At 45.1% G+C, this 19,615-nt stretch overlaps 1 protein-coding gene across 1 annotated transcript in view; it reads right to left on the bottom strand.

Annotated features, from left to right (window-relative positions):
• DBF4B (DBF4 homolog B (S. cerevisiae)) overlaps positions 1–19,317 on the bottom strand; it is a 23,085-nt gene extending 3,768 nt beyond the window's left edge. Inside the window, exons 1-9 of the mRNA XM_006833712.1 lie at positions 19,272–19,317; positions 13,235–13,377; positions 10,568–10,753; positions 9,671–9,721; positions 8,774–8,861; positions 7,692–7,765; positions 5,357–5,390; positions 3,810–3,855; positions 1,358–1,474 (exon numbers count right to left, since the gene is read on the bottom strand). Of these exons, the coding sequence (XP_006833775.1) occupies positions 1,358–1,474; positions 3,810–3,855; positions 5,357–5,390; positions 7,692–7,765; positions 8,774–8,861; positions 9,671–9,721; positions 10,568–10,753; positions 13,235–13,377; positions 19,272–19,305 (773 nt within the window). The 5' untranslated portion in view covers positions 19,306–19,317. The remainder of the gene's footprint in view (positions 1–1,357; positions 1,475–3,809; positions 3,856–5,356; positions 5,391–7,691; positions 7,766–8,773; positions 8,862–9,670; positions 9,722–10,567; positions 10,754–13,234; positions 13,378–19,271) is intronic.
• Between the last annotated feature and the right edge of the window lie 298 nt (positions 19,318–19,615).

Below are 19,615 nucleotides of genomic sequence, written 5' to 3'. Positions count from 1 at the left end.
GAACCACAGACCTTGTGGTTTGTAGTCCAGTGCTTATCGTATGGAATCACTACACTCCCCACAGTGAATGTTAGGGTTCTCTTCATGCAAACAGAGGAACACAGGATACATGACGTATCTGTATATGTATCAAATATCTCTGAAAATGAAGTCAAGGACTGGACACAGACTTTCACTTTAGACCCTGTGACTCTTGAATCCTGAACTATGCACTCTTTTAAATGTTGACTTCTTAAATGTTAAATGTTAACATTAAATAATCATTAGGCATTTCTTCCTACTCGGATTTTTCTACACACATGCACACTGGCTAGCCCTCTCCTCCCTAGACTTCTATACAGAAACCATAGTTACATTCTCTTCCTTTAACTGTCTTGGCCTCTGTGATCCCAATGCTGCCCCAGGATGAGTACCCTCTGCTGGCCCCAAGCCTGGGTTGTCTCCTGTCCCTCACTGGAATCCCTTGTATCTCCTGGGGAAAGTCTGACAGGTGACCTGGCATGCTACCTCAGCTTGCACCCACTTCCTCTCCTCTCCATGTCTTGCTGGTAGAACCTACAGGCCCTCCTGGGTCTCAGGGATCTCTGATGGAGAATGCCTACCCTGCTCTGTTCTCCTTGTCTGTGGACTGACCCTGTGACCCAGAAGTTAGAAGGAATCTACCCCTCAGCTGCATTACTTCTTTACTTTGTGCAAGGAACTTTTGAATTCTCAAGCATCTCTGGAGTAGGAACATCGACCAAGTCTATAAGCATCCTCGGGCCACACAACATAGCACGTCCCCCTAGTTCACCCTGATGGTTAGCCTAGTAGGCCTCATACTTTGACGTGCATTGCAGTCGCTGGAGGAGTCTGTAAGAATGATGTTTTGGGGCTCCAGCATCAGTGATCTGACTCTGAAGGTGTGAGGAGGTGTCCAGGAAGCTGCATTTATAACTGAACCCCAAGGGACTCAGATGGTGGCGATCTATAGGTATACATTTGAGAAATTTACCTATTGTCCTTCTGGACACTTAGATCAAATACTACAGGAGGGTTGGAGAATGCCATCTAAAATGGGTGATGACTCCTCTCTGCTCTAGGCTAACTTCCCAGAATAGACGTCGCCTAAGGAGAACACTGTGACTCTGGACTGTGAACTACCAGCCGCTCCATGGAAGATGAGCTTTCTGCTCCCGTGAAGAGTTACAATCGCAGAAACCCCACACCAGGTAACTCTGAGCCAAAATGAAGATGCTTAACAGCAAAAACAAAAACAAAGGAGCTAACACATAATCTTCAAATCTGCCTGGCAGGTCCCTGAGGGGAAGACTGACTTGTAACCAGCCTTTAGTGTTCAGGAACCAGAAAGACCTACCTGGTATGGCGTGAGCTGCCCGGGGTTGTTGGGGCCTCAAAGGGACTTGCTTCTTTGGGTCCCATAAAAGAAATTTCAGGAAAGGATTTAAACTGATGGTGGACAGGACGAAACTTCCTGAAAAACAGAAAACTTCCACTTTGATGACAGTGGAAAAGGTTGGGAAAAGGGTGACTATCTCAGTTCCAAGCTCTAGGGTCCCAATCCTGATGACAAAGTAGACCTTCACCTTTATGTCTTCTAAGTTCAAAAACAAAGCTCTCAGCAGCCTTACTAGGTGAAACTAATACATATGCCCTCCCTGCCAACTTTTCAAAGCCGAATCACGCTCACAGACTCATTTGAATCTTAGAAGCACTTTCTATGGACTCCTAGTGCGGTGCTGTGAATTAATGCACTGGACTGCAAAGTCGGTTTGAAGTGCAAAGTTGGCAGTTCACCAAAGCTTACCAGCTGCTTCTCAGAAACCCTATACAGGGTCACTATGGGTCAGAACCAACTCAATGGCACTTAACAACAACAAGTGGAAACAAAAGGAAATGGAGCACAAAACAGGACTTGTTCAAATTCACACAAGTAGCCAAGACCAGGCCAGAAGTCGCATCTCTTCACTCCAGATCGAGTTCTTCTCATTTTACCTCTTGACCCTTAAACTACCTTTGAGGACCCTAGTCCTGAAGAAGCTAAATGGAAGAGTAACATACTGGGGTGTGGGGTGGGGTTAGGGGTGATAAGTGATTTTTTGCTCTAGGCTGATCCTCTGCACCATTGCGGGATGATATCACAGCGGGGTCTAAATAGTCAGACCTGTACAGAGTGGTTTTGACAGTTGGCCTCAAGTTGGTCATAATCAAGAAACTTCCAAAGCCAGACCCTGTGATTTGTGTATACTCAGCAAACACTGACCCAAACCAAGGTATTTCAATAGTTTCATGTGCATGTGAAAATTGGACAATGAATAAGGAAACACCACTGTAGAACTGACGCATTTGAGTTATGGTGTTGGAGAAGAATACTAAAAGTACCATGGACAACCAGAAGAACCAACAAATCTGTTGGAAGAAGTACAGCCAGAATGCTCCTTACAAGCCAAGATGGCTTCAGAAAGTTATCAGGAGGGAGTAGTCCCTGGCGAGGACATCATGCTTGGTAAAGTGGAGGGTCAGTGAAAAAGAGGAAGACCTCCAAAGAGATGGACTGGCACATGGGCAGTAGCAATGGGCTCAAGCATAGCAGCAATTGTGAGGATGGTGAAGAACTGGGCAGTGTTTTGTTCTGTTGTGCACAGTCGCTATGAGTCGGTCCCGACTCGACGGCACCTAACAACAACACACCCGGCTGACCTGACTACAGGGTTAGTGATTGGATGCATGTCCAATGCTCCCCAGAAGTGAGTGTGGGCCAGAGCGAGTCTTCCTGGACCACGGAGGAGGCACCTTCCCCACTGCTGCTATATGCCATGACTACTTGTATTTACTGGATGTTGAGGGTTGGGGTTGGAGGACATGTACCCCCGCTGATGGGAAGTGATAAAGGAAACACCTCACTGCCACTCCTGTGTCCTTCCCACTCACATCAGGCCACCGAAGCCAAGTCAGTGCTGCTTGTAGTAGCAGGAAGGGCTGTCGGTCCATCTGCAGGACCTGGGGCTGGGTCTTCACCTGCCTTACCCCAGGTTGAAGAACAGAGAATGCTGGCCCCAGTTGTCTCCAATGGGTATGCATGGCCTTTTTTGGGTTAACCTTTGGTTCATGACATGGATTTTTTTGGGTTAACCTTTGGTTCATGACACGGACTTTGGATCGATCACTTATTGAAGGGTCAGTCACAACCCAGCGGGGCAACAGCCCATCAAATGAACATCAACTTAACCTACCTGGGACCATAATGGCAGACAGAGGGCACAGTGGAGAAGGTCCCAGCAGGGCAGCGAGGAGACCTGGATTCTATCCTCAGGCTGCATCTCATTAGGAAGGCTGTGTACAAGTCCCTTCATTTCTGGTACCTCAGATTCCCCACAAGACACTGGATGCATTCTCCTCAGGTGACTCATGAGATAAATGTGCCCTTTGCTAGGGCTTTATTCAGCAAGTCACAGAGGCTCCATTGAGTATAAGGGAGTCCCTGAAGCCAGCCAAGATGATACCTCCAGCTGTCCTAGACTGTGATTGGGCCCCATAGTGATCTGGCATGAAATCTCAGCACATGCGCAGGGGAAATGAAGACCAAAATGAGCCGAGCTGGCCATCAAGAATTCATCATAGTTGACTATTCATAGCAGGGAATTCCCAGATAAACTATCTCCCCCCGAGGCGGCTCGTGCTCCGTTGGGGCTTCTCCAGGAGAACAGGAGTGGGTGATTTCTGGGGCAGAGAAAGGTACAGGGCTCCCAAACACCTCTCCTCCTGTGTACAAGCCAGGCATGGGAGGCAGCGAGAGAGGGCCCACTTACCTGCTCACATCTTCAATCTTGAGGAATGGTGCCTTCAGTCTGGCCACTGGAAGGGAAAGATGCACACATTAGCTATCTGTCTGCCCCAGTGCAAGCCTGTGCCACACACGGGAAATGCTGAGAGGGGCGGCTCTGCCAGAGCCAAGAGCCTCTTAGGCACCGGAACCACACTGCCCTGGTTGTGCCTTTTCATTTGGCAGGGGTGAGACACCCTCTCCCAGCTCCTCCAGCCCTGACTCTGAGGACAGAAAGAGTTCCACTACTGGGGGAGAGGCTGCAGAGGGCCTAGGGCCCTCAGCATGCCCTCCCTCAGCAGCCTACAGGACCCTCCTGTCTGGAAGCTGCCAACTGGCCAACGATGCCACAACTACCAGTAGAAACCTGGCTGGGAGAAATCCTGCTCCTGTTAGTTTCTGCTAAAGACAACGTCGGAGTTGTCAACATCATAAAGCCTTAGGTCCTTCTTCCTAGACCTTTGCTCCTGGCATTCTCAGTGTCCCAAGGGCTCCCGGCATACTCCTGGGGCAGAATTTTCCATGGGAGACCTGGTCTTTTAAAGAGGAGGAGCAGAGAGAAAGAGGGCCACAGAGGGTTTAGTGATCCCATTAGCAGGGTGGGAGAAAAACACCCAAAGAGGAACGTGGTTCTTGAAAACAGCACAAAGAGGTGCTGGAAAGAAAAATTTGAAGTCAGTTAATCAAGAGAGTCACCCTTTGCTGGTAGCTACATGTACAGATTAGAAAGTAGTTTAAGCATTAAGAACTACTTCTACTTCACTACAGTGACCAGGAGATTTGTGAAAGGGATAAGGCGGACCTGACAGCCACAAAACCTCCAGAGGCTGGTGGGTTTTGGCTCTAGCTCTGCCGGAGGCTGCCACCAGCACCCAAGCAAAAAGCAGTCTTTTCTCCTTGAGCTGCAGCAGCTCCCATTAATGACTCCTTTTGGACGATTTCTTGTCTTTCTAATTAACTAAGACAGTGATTAAAATCAATTCCCCCACAGACTTCCTTGCATTTCGAGCATGAGAGGTGCCAAGTGACTTTTCTTAGCTCCTGCTTGTGCACGAGGAAATGCCACTTAAAGAGCATCTTTGGGAAAAAGATCCAGAGGGAGAAACTCTCCCGCTGTCCAAGAGGAGCCGGTGAGACGGAGCCTGTCAATCTGTTGTTCATCAGTTTCAGGGAGTTTGGCATTTCTGAAATCGGTACCCAGCTGTCAGACTGCCCACCCCAAACTGTTTCCGAATCAGAAGGAAAAGGATGCTTAACTTTAATTGAAGCCCAGGAACAGCCAGAGGATGAAGGAGCCAAAGCCACTGCGGGGGCCTTGGCTCTAAAGGAGAGGCCCAGGCCCAGCAATTCTGACTTGCCCTTGGACATACATGCCTGTCCTGCCCCAGAATCCCAGGGCTCAGGCCTGGGGAACACAAGGGGGCCACACAAGCTGGCCTCACTTCCTGCCGCAGAGAAGTGAGCAGATGCTGCCACAGAGGGAAGTGTTTAGGGAGGAGGGACTGCAATTAGACGAGATGCTACCACACTGACCTTTCCGCGTTCTTGACACTGCTGGACGTGCTCCCTGAAAGGAAAAGGAAACTAGGTTAGGGATGTGAGGGAGCCATGGGGGTCAAGGAGCGGGGCCCAGGCAGACTGAGGTGCCAAGAGACTGTCCCACTTTGCTTCTTGCTGCTGGGAAGCCTGCAGAACCAGCTCTCTGCCTAAACTGGAGCAGACCTGAGACCCAGCTCTCCCATCACCTTCCCAGGAATAGGATGAACGGCGAGCATTCAGGAGCTGGCTGGCCTTCTGTGTGTGGGTCTCAACAGCAGCTGACTCTGGGGAGGGAACACAGTGTGTGCAAAGCGCAAGAGCTTGGGAGTCCCACAGGCTGGGAGAGCACAGGTGTGTGGAGTACCCACTTATTGCATAGGATGTGGCAGGGATTAAAGTGGAGCAGGTGAAAGTCCTGGCGTTGAGCTGTAGGGGAGGTGCCCACTAATGGCAGCTTTTGTTCTCTGGGCACTTCTCCAGGTCAGCCTACAAGGCAAGATAGAAACAAGGGCCATCTGCTTCCATGGGTTCTCCCTTTGGTAGTCTGACCCTGTTACTCAAAATGCAACATGTAAGCCAGGGACAAATACAGACGATGTTAAAAATGAAATGAAACAAATGACAACATCCGAGGAAGCTTCCCATATCCCTTGTGGATCAGCAGATTACATCTAGAACTCCGTCCAAAAGGCTCCCAAGTGTCTCTGAAACAATCCACCACATTGTGCTTTACCATTCATCAGCTGATAGATATTACTGAATGGAAAAAGCAGAGTGAAAGGCTCTGGCTTTGCATACAAAGGACTAGTTCGCTTGTACAAGGGTAAGTCAAAAAGCATTACTACTACGGTTCCAGTTCATACATGCATGGCTTTATTACAAACAAAATGTTTTTAAACACGTTTCTGTGATCAGTGGATGGCTGAAGACACGTCCTCTCAGTAATACACGTGTCTCATCTTTATCAATTTTCTCGAAGGACACAGGATAATCACAGGGTCTAATTAGGAGTCCTGGTGTGGCACTGTGGTCTAAAGCGTCAGAATGCAAAGTTGTTTGAACTGCAAGGTTGGTGGTTCAAGCTCACCAGCTGCTTGAAAACCTTATACAGGGTCACTAAGGGTCAGAATCAACTTGATGGCACTTAACAACAACAATTAGGAAGAAGTTTAGCAAAACTGTGTCAAGGAATTTTTTTCCATGACGACAATGCACCTGCCAATTCTTCAAGGGTAACAAGAGCTGTCCTGTAGGAATTTCGTTGGGAAATCATACCCCATCTACACTTACAGGCCTGATCTTGCCCCTTGAGATTTCTTTTTGTTTCCCAAACTCAAAGAACATTTCAAAGGAACATAATTTGAGTTCCTGGAGGATGGCAACACTGACATGGTGCAAATCAAAGGGCACAGGATTCTTTGGGGGAAGGGTTAGAGAGATGAGATCACCACTTTCAGATCTGGATGGAGGATGTGCCAGGAAAACAGTAACTTCACAGTTTGAGATTTTTGTTTAATAAAGATTTCTATGATTTTGGAGCAGCACTTTTTGACTTACCCTTGTATATACATGGAGTCCTGTAGGGATTCCTGAGACATGGTGTACACTATTTCTCTCAGGGACAAAGCTTAGTGAGTAGCTGGGAAGCAGAAGTTAGGGGAAGGAGGGCGGCACAGAAAGACTTTTGCACTCCGTGAACTTTGAACAATGCAAACCTACTTAGCAGAAGTGGCAAGAGCACCAAAACCTCTAGGCTCCTGGACAGAGGTTGTGAGGGAGGGGAAACTGGGAGGCTGAGCTCTCCATCTGGTTCGGCTGTGCTTTGCTACTACTGCTAGCCTTGCTCCTGGACGCCAGGCCTGGGTGGAAGTGCGAGCTCAGTCTTTCCTGAGAGGCCTGAGTAAAGACAGCATGGTTTGATAAGGTGCACAACTCTTACCCCACCCAGCAAAGGAAGGAAAAACCATATGAGAATTTGGAAGACGGCAGCTATGTGAAATCACAACACTCCCCTCTCAGCCCACCCATGCAATCTGCACAAGCATTTCCAGGCCAGCGGGACATGAATGTTTATAGTTTCTAGGCCAGGGCTGCCCACTGGCAGTGCATGACGTAGGCCACAGCAAACACCTTGGCAGGGTGAGAGGCCATGGCTGGTGTCCACACGGCACAAAGCTGTGGACGGGAAGAATGAGGTAACTGAGAGGCTGCCCACTTCACTCTTTTTTGTGGGGACGGTCAGAAAGAGGTGGGTCATGGGATTTATCAAAGTTGTCACAGACTAAACTATTGGAGAGTATTTGTTTTCCTTCAGTTCTACAGGACCTACCTCTGTCTTCTTTGCTTCTGGTTTCTTCACACACAGAGCACCAAGAGACAGCTGCTGCACATGCACCATCATTTCTGTGGAGAACAGAGGGCTGTGGCCAAAGGCTTCCACTCAGCAAGCATCCAGCACAGCCCTGGCTTGGGGCCTTTCCTGCCATCTTCTGGTCACACATCACCTCTACACCTCCTGACAACAGAGGAAAGGGCTCGATCTTCTAGCCCGGGAACAGCACCTAAGTTGGCTCTTTTGTGGCACAGAATACAACTCATATTTGTACAGGAGGTGCCTTCGATTTGAAAAAGAGGTGCCTCTGGCTCACAAAGGGCAGTAAGGTACTATGAGGAGCTGCTGCAGGAGAGACCAAGCCATGGGAGGTAATCAGACGGATCCGACATGGAGTTTCTCTCATAGACAGCAAGGCAGGAAACTGGATCAGGTTCGTGAGGTCTGATTTTCCAGCAAGATGGAGCTCTCACATCCAAGACCAGGAACTTCCTAGATAGCCCCCTCTTCCCACTGCAGACCTTAGTAGTGATGGGTGGGACAGCATACATCAATCAATACCTGTCCTGCCTGGATCAGCCCCACACAATGGGTCAGAGAACAGACTCAGAGTGGAGCTGGGTATCGGGGGCCAGGCCAATCAGGGCAGTTATTCTAGTGCAAATTGATTACAACCCACAAGCAGGGCACTACATTCAAAAAAGCAAGAACATGTCAGGCCAAGCTGAGTTGGTATGTGGGCCACACCCCTCACTCCTGACCAGATCAGGAACAAGTGACTCTGAGGCTCCATGTCCTCATGTGTACAGTCGGACCAAGATTGGGGTGAGGATTCTGTGAGGCAACTCCCAGCACAGAGTGAGTAGCAATAAGTGAATATGGGATTATCTCCTTATTTGCAGAATGGTCTTATCACATTGGCTTGACGAGAGTTGTGCGGATTGCAGGAAGCAATCAAGGTATTGTCGTTTATGCTTCCCCTCCTATCCTCCCACCTTTGTGGACCAGCACATCTGGCTTCTAGCTACCCAAAGCCACCAGATCTCCCTGCCCCCAGGAGCCCAGGGAAGAAACGGTACCGTCCACATGTAGAATCCTCACTCCCCATGAGCAGGCATTGGTCAGGAGGTTGCTGCTGCCCCCGCTGCCTCCTCCGCTGCTGCTCCCCTGGAATGATGATGCAGGTCAGGCAGGGGCACGTGAGACCCTCAAGGCCTGAACACCATGGAGACAGGTTGTTCTGGCCTCTAGGGGCCCTAGGTCATTCATGTGGGAGAGGTAGGCAGGCAGGGAAGAGAGCATAGCCTGGAGCGTCTACCCCAACTGCCAGGATGACACGCTGTTCTGTGCGCCGCTGCTGACCTGCTCAGTGCTCTCCTCTCCTTGGCCACTTGGTGACTAGGAGGGAGCACGAGCTGAGAAGAGCACTGTTTGTTGGGAGGGACTCTGGGAGAGCAGCACACAGTCAGGTCACAACTACCAGCAGGGACAAACACTTCCTTCAGGTGGGGGACTATGCTGGCGGCAGACCTTGCCTGTCTTGCTGCCCTCTCTCACCACAGCCCATGTGCCTGTCTTGACAAATCCCTATGACACCGCCTCCTGCCACTTAACTTGAATGGCCCTGGATTCTCATAACTACTTGTAAACAATGTACAAAGTCTCCCTTATGTGTAGAGCAGACATTAACCCACACACAACACTCTGAAGTTCTTTCGAAGGCTCTGGAGGTAGAAAGAACAAGGAATCAAATCCTGGTTTTCTGGCTCACTCACTCAGTGACTGAACAAGTTACTTAACATCTCTGGAATAGTCACTGCCTTGTGTGCAGGAAGGCAGTACTACTCCATACCGCACAGGGTGTGCACTTCACATTAGTACTAGAGAAGAACCTCAGAGGACATGCTAAATCCATTCCTGTGCTGCAGGTAGGAGACGGAAATGTCCGCTTTCATGTCTCCTCTCCACCAGCTCACCTGCTTTCTGATGGCCTTCTGCAGCAGCTCCTTCCCTCTGCTCATAGGCACCTGACAGAATGAGAAGAGCCATGAGCTATGGTGCAAAGACCCGTGTAGTAACAGATGTTTACACACGTGCTAGCAATGACGTCTTGTGGTCATGTCCCTCAGAAAGCTCTGAATTGTGACTGCTAAGGAGTGGCAGAAATGAGAGCTTAGAGCACCACAGGAGGTAAAGATAAAACCACACACAAATTTAAATCTCCCACAGGTGGCTGCAGCCTGGGCTGCCTGGACCCTGGTGGAGAATTCACATGAGACCAAATGGCTACAAATGTTCCAAATCCTCCTGTGCTCTCTGGTGAGTGAGGCACAGCAGACACTTCATTTTAGAAAAGCTTCCCTTTGCTCCTTGGAAGTGCTGCTCTTCATCATGAGTCCAGTGGCGTAGGTTTCGTAATAGTTTAATTTTGCCAAATAAAGCAAAGTTAGGAATGTTAACATTGGGAAAAAGTTATTGCGCATTATAAGTAAACGATATGATATGTGCATTATGCAAACTATTGGACCTTCATACATGAGAGCAAGGGAGAAGGGACTTGCCGCCTCTTCAGGATGACTAGGCCAACTGCATTCAAGTCCTCTGGGTACAAAGGACTCTCCTGCTGATTTTAGAACTTTGACTCTAAAGTTCCATAAAAAGTGAACTTCCATCACAGAGGGGATTAACACAGGGATAGCATGTTGCTGAAGTGTTTAGGTCCAGAGCTATGATACAATACTTTTGGAACCAACTTCAAATGAGAAATGAATTTAAACCACATTAAGCTAAAAGCAGACACTACTTAAAAAGACTCACTGAGGCCTACTTCTTTTGTTTATAGAATGCGGCTTCCCAACCCACCAGGTTCTTACCAAGTCTACAGGTTTATGTAAGGCTGTGGCAGGGTTTTCTTTTGGACTGGCCAAGGATGGTGTTTCCGCTCTGCCTTCGCTGGGGCTAGGGCAGCCTCTGTGGCTTGTTTCACTGCTCTCTGCCTTCGCCTCCCTGCGGCTGGACACGATGTAACTTACTTCTTTGCTCAGAAAGCCCTCAATTACCTGAAACCAGATCACAGAGGTGGCTGAAAACCAAAAGGCAGATGTAGAATTGTCAACAGAAAGAAGTTGGGGAGGAAATCTCAGCTGCCAGAAGCTCCTGAATCAATACCTTTAATAGAGCAAATGCAACACTGTACTGAGTCTCTAAGAAAACATCAACCTGAAACATAAAAGGAAAAAGAAAGGCTTTTTATCTCCAGAACTGCTGCTCCGGATTTAACAGCAGAGGGTCATGGGCTTGGAATTGTATAAGCAGCTTGCATTTAAACTGAGCGATAGCACAGTGAAGAAGAAGACAGGAAAGGGTTGTATGGTTTAAGCCATCATTTTCATGTATAAGTGGCCATTCGGACATTGCATCTGTAATCGTGACCACACAATATAAAGGAAGCTATAAAAGGAAGCAAAAGAGGATTTTGGCTACTCAGCTGTGTAGGTTATCTGCTCACCCTATTAGACTGTGAGCAGTGAGAGGGTCAGACCCATTTTTACATCCCAAGAACCAGCATAGAGCTGGACCCAGGACACTTAACCATTTGTGGAAAGACGGAAATAAGCAGTGGTGAACTGGTGAATAATCTGCGATTGACTCTCGGGGCAAGAAAAAAAAATCTACTCTCTAGCAAGAAGTAAGTCTTTTGTCAATTTTGGGGGTAAATACTCCCCCCGCTACGATGGCTTTCAAGCTACCAACACGACATCACTGAAAGCAGTGTTGGGAAGAGATGCTGTCGTGAGCCGGGAGCATCCAGCTTTAGCACATCACTGAAAATCAGGATGGATGATATCTCAGAAGTGTGACTGGATCAGAAATCTGATACTTAGGTTAAAAAAATCCTTAAAGTTATGGCTTGAAGGAATACAGGTTACCTTCTTTAATATGGCAAAAACAAATACTAGCAGGTACGATGGAGTAATTATTATTCTATATAAATGTGGTAGATTGCTTAATAGTAACAAATGCTTCTCAGCCCAGTAAGCCCACTGCTCTGCAATATAACTTTGATGCTTTTCCCATCAACAGGTAGAGCCTAATTTTTCCATCCCTTTGAATCTGACTTTCTTTGACCAATAGAATGTGTAAAAGTAATAGGTATGAGTTCTAGAGTCTAGGCTTCAAGAGGTCTTGCAACATCCCCTCCACCTTCTAGGAAGGCTGTCTTGAGACCACCGTGTATGTCAGCTGGTCTAGCTTACTGGAGGATGAAAAGCCACAGAGCCCAAAAACAAGGCAGTCAGCTGACAGCCAGCATCAACTGCCAGATACACGAGAGAGGCCATGCCGGTCCTTCCAGCCCAGTTGATCCTCCTGCTAAATGTGGCTGCATAAGTGAGCCTAGCCAACCCATAGAATTGTTGTTGGTCAGTGCTGTCGAGTCAGTTCCGACCCACAGCAACCCTGTATAGGGATTCCAAAGAGCAGCTGGTGTGCTTGAACTGTCGTCTCTGCGGTTCAAACTGACTTTGCAGTTCAGCGCATTAACCTGTAGCGCCACACCAGGACTCCAACCCCCTCATAGAATAGTAAGAAATAATAAATAGTGGATTTAAGTTCTGGGGTGTTATTTTACACAGCAAAGGCTAAACGACAGAATAGACTGAAAGTTTAAAAAGTAATTATGGGTCAGTTGAGCATATAATGTTCATTCTCCCTATTCCCGAAGCTGAGCTCCTATGTCCCTGAGTTTCTGTTAGCTTGACAGCAATGAGGCTCTGCAGTCCAAGTCTGCTCCCCAGTTACCAGACTCTTTTGGAAGCACTACAACACTAGGTTCTAAACAATGCACCATTGTTGTTAGTGTTCAGTGCTGCTACGTCGGTCTCTACTCACACCAAGCCTGTATGGGGTTTCCAAAGACCAGCTGGTTGGTTTGAACCACTGACCTTATGGCTAGCAGTCCAGTGCTTATCCTACAGTGGCACACTACCAGGATTCCAAATGTAACATATAACACAGTATATACTTTAAATATATTTTAATGGATTAAAGTACAGCCAATGCTATTCACCCAAAGTTGTTTACCACAATGCTATTTATGAGAGTAGAATTGAGAAGGAATTTAAATATCCATAGGGCAACAGTTAAGTAAGTTAATTATCCATTCAAAAGAATATTATATTCCTATTACAAATAATGCATACGAGGGCCAATGACAGGCTAGGAAAGTGCTATTACTTTAGGGTTAGATACAAAAATGTGGTCATCTAACATGTATTCCTGACAATTAATCAAATCTACATAGAAAAAAAGTATCCCCCCAAAAAAGGATAGAAGACGAAAGTCCATTAGTGGTTGTCCAGGGCTGAAAAGGTTGTAGGGTAGAGAGAAAGAAGAGTAACTGCTGCATTTTAAAAATGTTACTTTGGAAGATGTAGTGACACCACTGAAAATACCTGGAGAGCCGATATAATCCTTCTCCAGCTCCTGGTCTATGACCCACAAAGGCATATGGTATCACAGAAGAGAAGTGGGTTACATACCCCGCCCAGCTGCTGGATGGCCCCAGTCAAAAACTGGAGATTCTTGCCAGCAGGCAGATCCAAGTAAAATGACTTTCCAGAAAAGGGCTTCCTCCTAGCCCCTGGTGAGCTCTTCTGGCCTTTTCCCAGCCAACTGGAAGCTCCTAGCTGACCCCCTAGAAAACAACAACAAAGAGAAAGAAAGTAAAGAACTTGACATGACACTATAGAGTTTTCCCTTGAACATGGGTCTGAACTGCATGATCCACTTATATGTATGGTTTTTTTTATGTCATGTGACACTAATCATGTGAACAGTCCATCTCTCAGTAAACTACACACAGCAGTAAAAAGTGCTTTCTTGTGGTTCTTGCAATTTCCCATGTTTAATCCAATTCTGTAAACCTTAAATAACACCATGGGAACCATAAGAAGATTACTAGTGATGCTGTATGTGTTCCCAAGAAACAGAGTTGTCTGCCATTTCAAGATAAATGAATCCAATGTAAGGACCATCGTCAAAAAAAGAAAGTTCTTGAAGCCATCAATCACTAAAACTATGTCAGCAGGCATGAAAGAAAACCTTGCACTTTTTGTAAAATAGGTTTTTATGTTGTATTGAAAATGCTATTTTTATATGGTACAGTATATAATACATGCGAGGGGGCTTCAAAAGGTTTGTGGAAAAATGAAAAATTTCCAGAAACTTCTTGAAGCTCCCTTGTAAAGCATGCAAAATATGTGTTAACTTACAGTTATAAGTAAAGTCAATGATAGTAATGTTCTTTTTTGTTAAGGTTAGGGATGGAGATTGGGCTAAATTTGAGTAGAGCCTGGTCTAGTTTTAGGATTACAGTTAAAGTTTTTATCATTTAATTACATTAATTAATTTATTTTTCATATATTTATTTAGCATTTTGGACATGTTAGCAAAATATCTATTAGAGGTCTTTTGCCCAGTTTCTAATAGCTGTTTGAATTGATTTTATAAAGTAATTCTTTTCTTTAATTTATAATAATTACGTTTGGGGGCAGTCAAGTTACACGTGGAGTTTTGACTATGTTGGGGATTGATGCTCCTAACCAAGTTGTTCAAGAGTCCACTGTAGTGACTACCATCCTCCCTCAGATGTGGGGAAACTGAAGCGCTCACACATTCTGGTGGGGATGTAAATGGTATAGCCATGTTAGAAAACAGTTTGGCAGTACTTCAAAAGTTACAAATCTGGTTTTCATTTGAACATAGGAAAACATATGTCTATATCAAAACTTGTACAGAAAGGTTTGTAGCAGCATTTATTCATAATAGCTCAAAAGTGGAAAGACCTCAAATACCCATCAACTGATGATGAAACACAATGTGGAGTATGGAAAATTGTTGTTAAGTGCTATCAAGTTGGTTCCCATTCATAATGACACTGTATTGGGTTTCCCAGGAGCAGCTGGTGGGTTTGAACAGTCGACTTTGCAGTTAGTAGTCCAGTGGTTGTCCTATAGCACCATACCAGGACTCCCAATGGAAGGTTGTTGTTGTTGTTGTTATGTGCCATCGAGTCGGTTCCGACCCATAGGTTACTCAGCAACCAAAAGGAGTGAGGTACTGACACAGTCTGTAATGTGGACGAACCATGAAACCAGTATGCTAAGTAAAAGAAACCAGCCACTATTGCATAATTCTAGTTTATAGGATTCAATTTATGTGAAATGCCCAGAACTGACATAATCTTTGATGTCAGAAAATTAGTCTTTCCAAAGAAGAACTAAAACTAACTCCATACTCAAACACATCAAAGTGAATATGCAAAACACCAAAGACTAAGCGATGAAACTAAACCAGAGGGGAAAATAGACCCTACCAAATATTAACTATAATGGAATAACTATTTGCCCTTTCATAGATATTTCTACAGCAATGTAAAAGGCCAGAAACCTGTATAAATAATGGTGCTGAGAGAAAATGTCAACTTTGAATCTTACATACAACTATTGTTTAGTTGTATGTAAAATTTACATACAATTAAACTATTGTTCAAGAGTGAAATAAAAACATTTTGGAAAAACAAAAACAAAAGCCAGGTTATCACCAACAGCTTCTCCCTAAAGAATTTCTAAAGGATGTTTTCAGAAAGACAAAAACTGAACCCTGAAGGAAGGACTAAACCTTCAAAAGTACATATAAATCTAAATAATCATCAACTGTATAAAACAATACTAATGAAGGCTAATTTGGAAATAAAAACTGTCCTTTACACAATAATAAGTATATTGCTGCTAAACAGTAATAACATGTTAGGTAGGGGGAGGGGTGGTTCAGAAATAGAACAGTTCAAGCTCTTAACATTACAACGTTCTGGAGGAAGTAGAAATATTTACAGCATCAGGGTTTGCCAAACCACCTTGGAAACTAAAAGAAGATGGAAAAGGGCTTCAAAATTCTGAGAGAAAATAATTTCTAACCTAGAATTCTCTATATAGTCAAACTATCATTCAGATGTAAGTTAAAATAAAAAACTGGTCAGATCTGCAAGGTCTCCAAAAATTACTTTTAATGTACCTTTCTCAGAAAGCTATATGGGGGGATGTATATGGGAAGATGGAGTCCCGGTATGGTGCTGTGGGTTAATGCGCTGGACTGAAAGGTTGGTTTGAACTGGTATAAGCTCATCAGCTGCTCCTTGGTAACCCTATACAGGGGCATTATGGGTCGGAACCAACTCCATGGCACTGAATAACAACATATGGGAGGATGTACTCTACCAGACTGAGTAAGTATGCCAAGAGAGAGGAAAATATGGAATTTAGGCTAGAGGGGATCTAACACAGGAAAGAGGTGAAGAGAATTTCACTGAATGATGGAGCCCCTAGGATACAATCAGTACAACAGGCACTAGTTCATATCAAAACAAGACTGGAGTACTTAGACAAATAGTCTCAGAATGCATATCTTCAGACAAAGAAACTAATAGATCTGATGAGCTTCATGGTACTTCTGGCCATGAATTGGGGAGCTGTACATAGGAAATGATGCAAATTTCCTCATTTACTATATGGTTCAGCTGTGAATAGCCTTTATATAATCATCATAATGTAAATACAAAAATCATACTGCGTGGATGAGGAGAGAAGAGAAATACGTGTATGTGTTTGATCCATAGAAAGTCAATGTCGCTGTTGCTGTTATGTGCCGTCGACTTGGTTCCGACTCATAGTGATCCTGTACAAGGGTTCTAAGGCTGTACATCTTAATAGGAGCAGAAAGTCTCATCTTTTTCCCACGGAGTGGTTGGTGGGTTTGAACTGTCAACCTTGTGATTAGCAGTCCAGTACCTATCCTACACCACCAGCACGCCCCAGAAACTCACCAGATATACTTTAAAGTGGAAAACAACAACAAAAAACAGTATGAATATGCTATCCAGAAATAAAAAGGCAAATGCTAGAAGAAATAGCTTTAAAAAAAAAAAGCTGTGAATGGTTGGGTGTACCCAAGGGAGTAGGAATCAGGGAATATGAAAGAAAGCAAAGAAGAATGTTTTGTTTTGGGAAAAACTTTGGTATTTTAAACTATGTAAGCATAAAACTGTAATATAAATGAAAACAAAAACATTCCAAAATCAGTTAATACCACTATTTATTATTCAAATTTTCACACCAACTACTAAAGCCTGTGATGCTGAAATTGAAGCATTCTACAAACTTCTTCAGTCTGAAATTGATCAAACATGTAATCAAATATTGTTGTTGTTGTTAAGTGCTGTTGAGTTGATTCCAACCCATAGCCACCCTGTATAGGGTTTCCAAGGAGCAGCTGGTGAGCTTGATCCACCGACCTTGAAGTTCAGACGACTTGCAGTCTGACCCTTTAGCCCACAGCGCCACACTGGGACTCCATTCAAAGATTACTAACATGTAATCAAGATGTATTGATAATTACTGGTGATTGGAATGTGAAGGCTGAGAACAAAGAGAAAGGATCAGTAGTTGGAAAATATGGTCTTGGTGACAGAAACGATGCTGGGGAATTTTGCAAGGCTAATGATTTACTTAATGGAGTCCTGGTATGGCACTATGGGATAAAGAATTGGACCGCAAGGTTGGTTTGAACCACAAGATAGGTTGTTCAAATTCAACAGCCAGTCCTTGGAAATAGGTTCACTGAGTCAGAACCGACTCGATGGCACTTAACAACAATGACTTAATATCACATGCAAGTAAACTTTTACTGAAGATAATTAAGAAATGGCTGCAACAGTACATCAACAAAGAACTACCAGAAATTCAAGCCAGATTCAGACGCGGTGTGGACTAAGGGTTATCACTGCTGATGTCAGATGGATCTTGGCTGAAAGCAAATAATACCAGAAAGATGTTTGCTTATGCTTTATTGACTACACAATGGTTTTTAACTGTATGGATCATGTAAAACTATGGATAACACTGCAAAGAATGGGAATTCCAGAACATTTAACTATGCTCATGAAGAACCTCTGCATAGACTAAGAAGCATAAGAAGCAGTCGTTTGAACAGAACAAGGGGATACTGAATGGTTTAAAATCAGGAAAGGTGTGCACCAGGGTTGTGTTCTTTCACCATACTTACTCAATGTGAGAAGCTGAATTACAATGATTATAAGAAGAACTGGCATTAGGATAGGAGAAGAGTCATTAACAATCTTAAATATTCAGATGACATAACCTTGCTTGTTTGAAGTGAGGAGGACTTAAAATACTGATGTAAATCAAAGAGTACAGTCTTCAGCATGGATTACACTGCTATGTAAAGAAAACAAAAATCCTCACCACCGGACCAATAAATAACATACATATAAACGGAGAAAAAAACTTACAAATCAACTTCATTTTGCTCTGTTTCACAATGAACACTAATGGAAGCTGCAGTCAAGAAATCAAAGGATGGATTATATTAGGCAAATCCGCTGCACAAGATCTCTTTTAGAGAAAAGATAACAGTTTGAAGATTAAGGTGTGTCTGACCCAATCCAATGCATTTTCAAAAGCCTTATATGCATGTGGAAGTCATACAACGGATAAGGAAGACCCTAGAAGAATTGATGCATTTGAGTCATGGTGTTGGAGAAGAATATTAAAAGTACCATGAACTTCCTGAAGTACAAAAACTTCTGTGTTGGGAAAAGTACAGCCAGACTGCTCCTAAGAAGCCAGGATGGCAAGACTTTGACTCTTGTACCTGGAACATGTTATCAAGAAGGACCAGTGCCTGGAGAAGGACATCGTGCTTGGTAGAGAGTCAACAAAAGAGAGGAAGACCCCCAGTGAAATGGATTGGCACAGTGGCAGCAGCAATGGGCTCAAGAGTAACGATTCTGAGTATGGCGCAGGGCCTGGCACTGTCGTGCATAGAGCCACTCTGAGTTTGAGCAGACTTGAGGGCACAGTTGACTTGGACTTCTGGTGTGGCTCTGTGGGATAAGTGTGGGCCGGCAAGGTCGGTTTGAACAGCAAGGGCGGTGGTTCAAAGTCACCAGTTGCTCCTCAAAAACCCTACACTGTACTATGAGTCAGAACTGACTCAATGGCACTTAACAACAACAGTCCGTTTGAACCACAAGGTCGGCGGTTCAAGCTCACCAGCCACTCATCGGAAACCCTGTATAAGGTCGCTATGAGTTGGAACCGACCCGACAGCACTTAACAATATCATATCCTGACTACTTTGTCTATGTGCCTGCTTTGTCCATAGTATCACCCTGAAAGCTCTTCTGTACCATACATTCCTAGATGATCCAGGACACCCTTCCCCAACAAAACTATCAAGGAATTAGAAAACCCAAATAGGGCTAAAATCTCTCATCTGTATGGTAGTGTAGCTGCTAATCTTACGGTCAGCAGTTCGAAACTACTAGCTGTTCCGTGGGATAAAGATGAGACTTTCTGCTCTCGTAAAGATTTACAGTCTCGGAAACCCTGGTAAGAGTCACTGTGAGTTGGAACCGACTCCACGGCGCATAACAACAACATCCTCTCAAGGGGGCTCTAGGTCATGATTTCGCATCCCTAGTTTTGATCAGTTACCTACCTAGGTCCGGAACCCGGAGCCTAGTCTCAGCCATGGAATTCTCCAGTTCTAGGTCGCCTGAGAAAGAAGGACAAAGCTCAACCACTTTCTCTAGCCTTCGGCCTTCCAACGCTCTCGCCTCCCCAAACCCGCACAATGCCGGAGATCACAATACGACTCCCAAAGTCAGGTCGATTCAACTCCAGCCTGACTCAGTCAACTCCCGTATCTCCTTCCATGCTCTTGTCCCACATTCTGTCCCCTTAACTCCTGTGTAGCCCTTAGCCACATCTTGTTCACCTTTTAAATTCCCATGTCTCCTTCCAAACTCCAGTCCCTTCGCCCCTTTAGACCTCTGTCCCCCC

The sequence above is a fragment of the Chrysochloris asiatica genome, unplaced genomic scaffold, assembly GCF_000296735.1.
Source record: "Chrysochloris asiatica unplaced genomic scaffold, ChrAsi1.0 scaffold00007, whole genome shotgun sequence".
In the NCBI taxonomy this organism is placed as follows: domain Eukaryota; kingdom Metazoa; phylum Chordata; class Mammalia; order Afrosoricida; family Chrysochloridae; genus Chrysochloris; species Chrysochloris asiatica.
The sequence above is the reverse complement of the archived record's forward strand: the minus strand, read 5'-3'. Positions and strand labels throughout refer to the sequence as shown.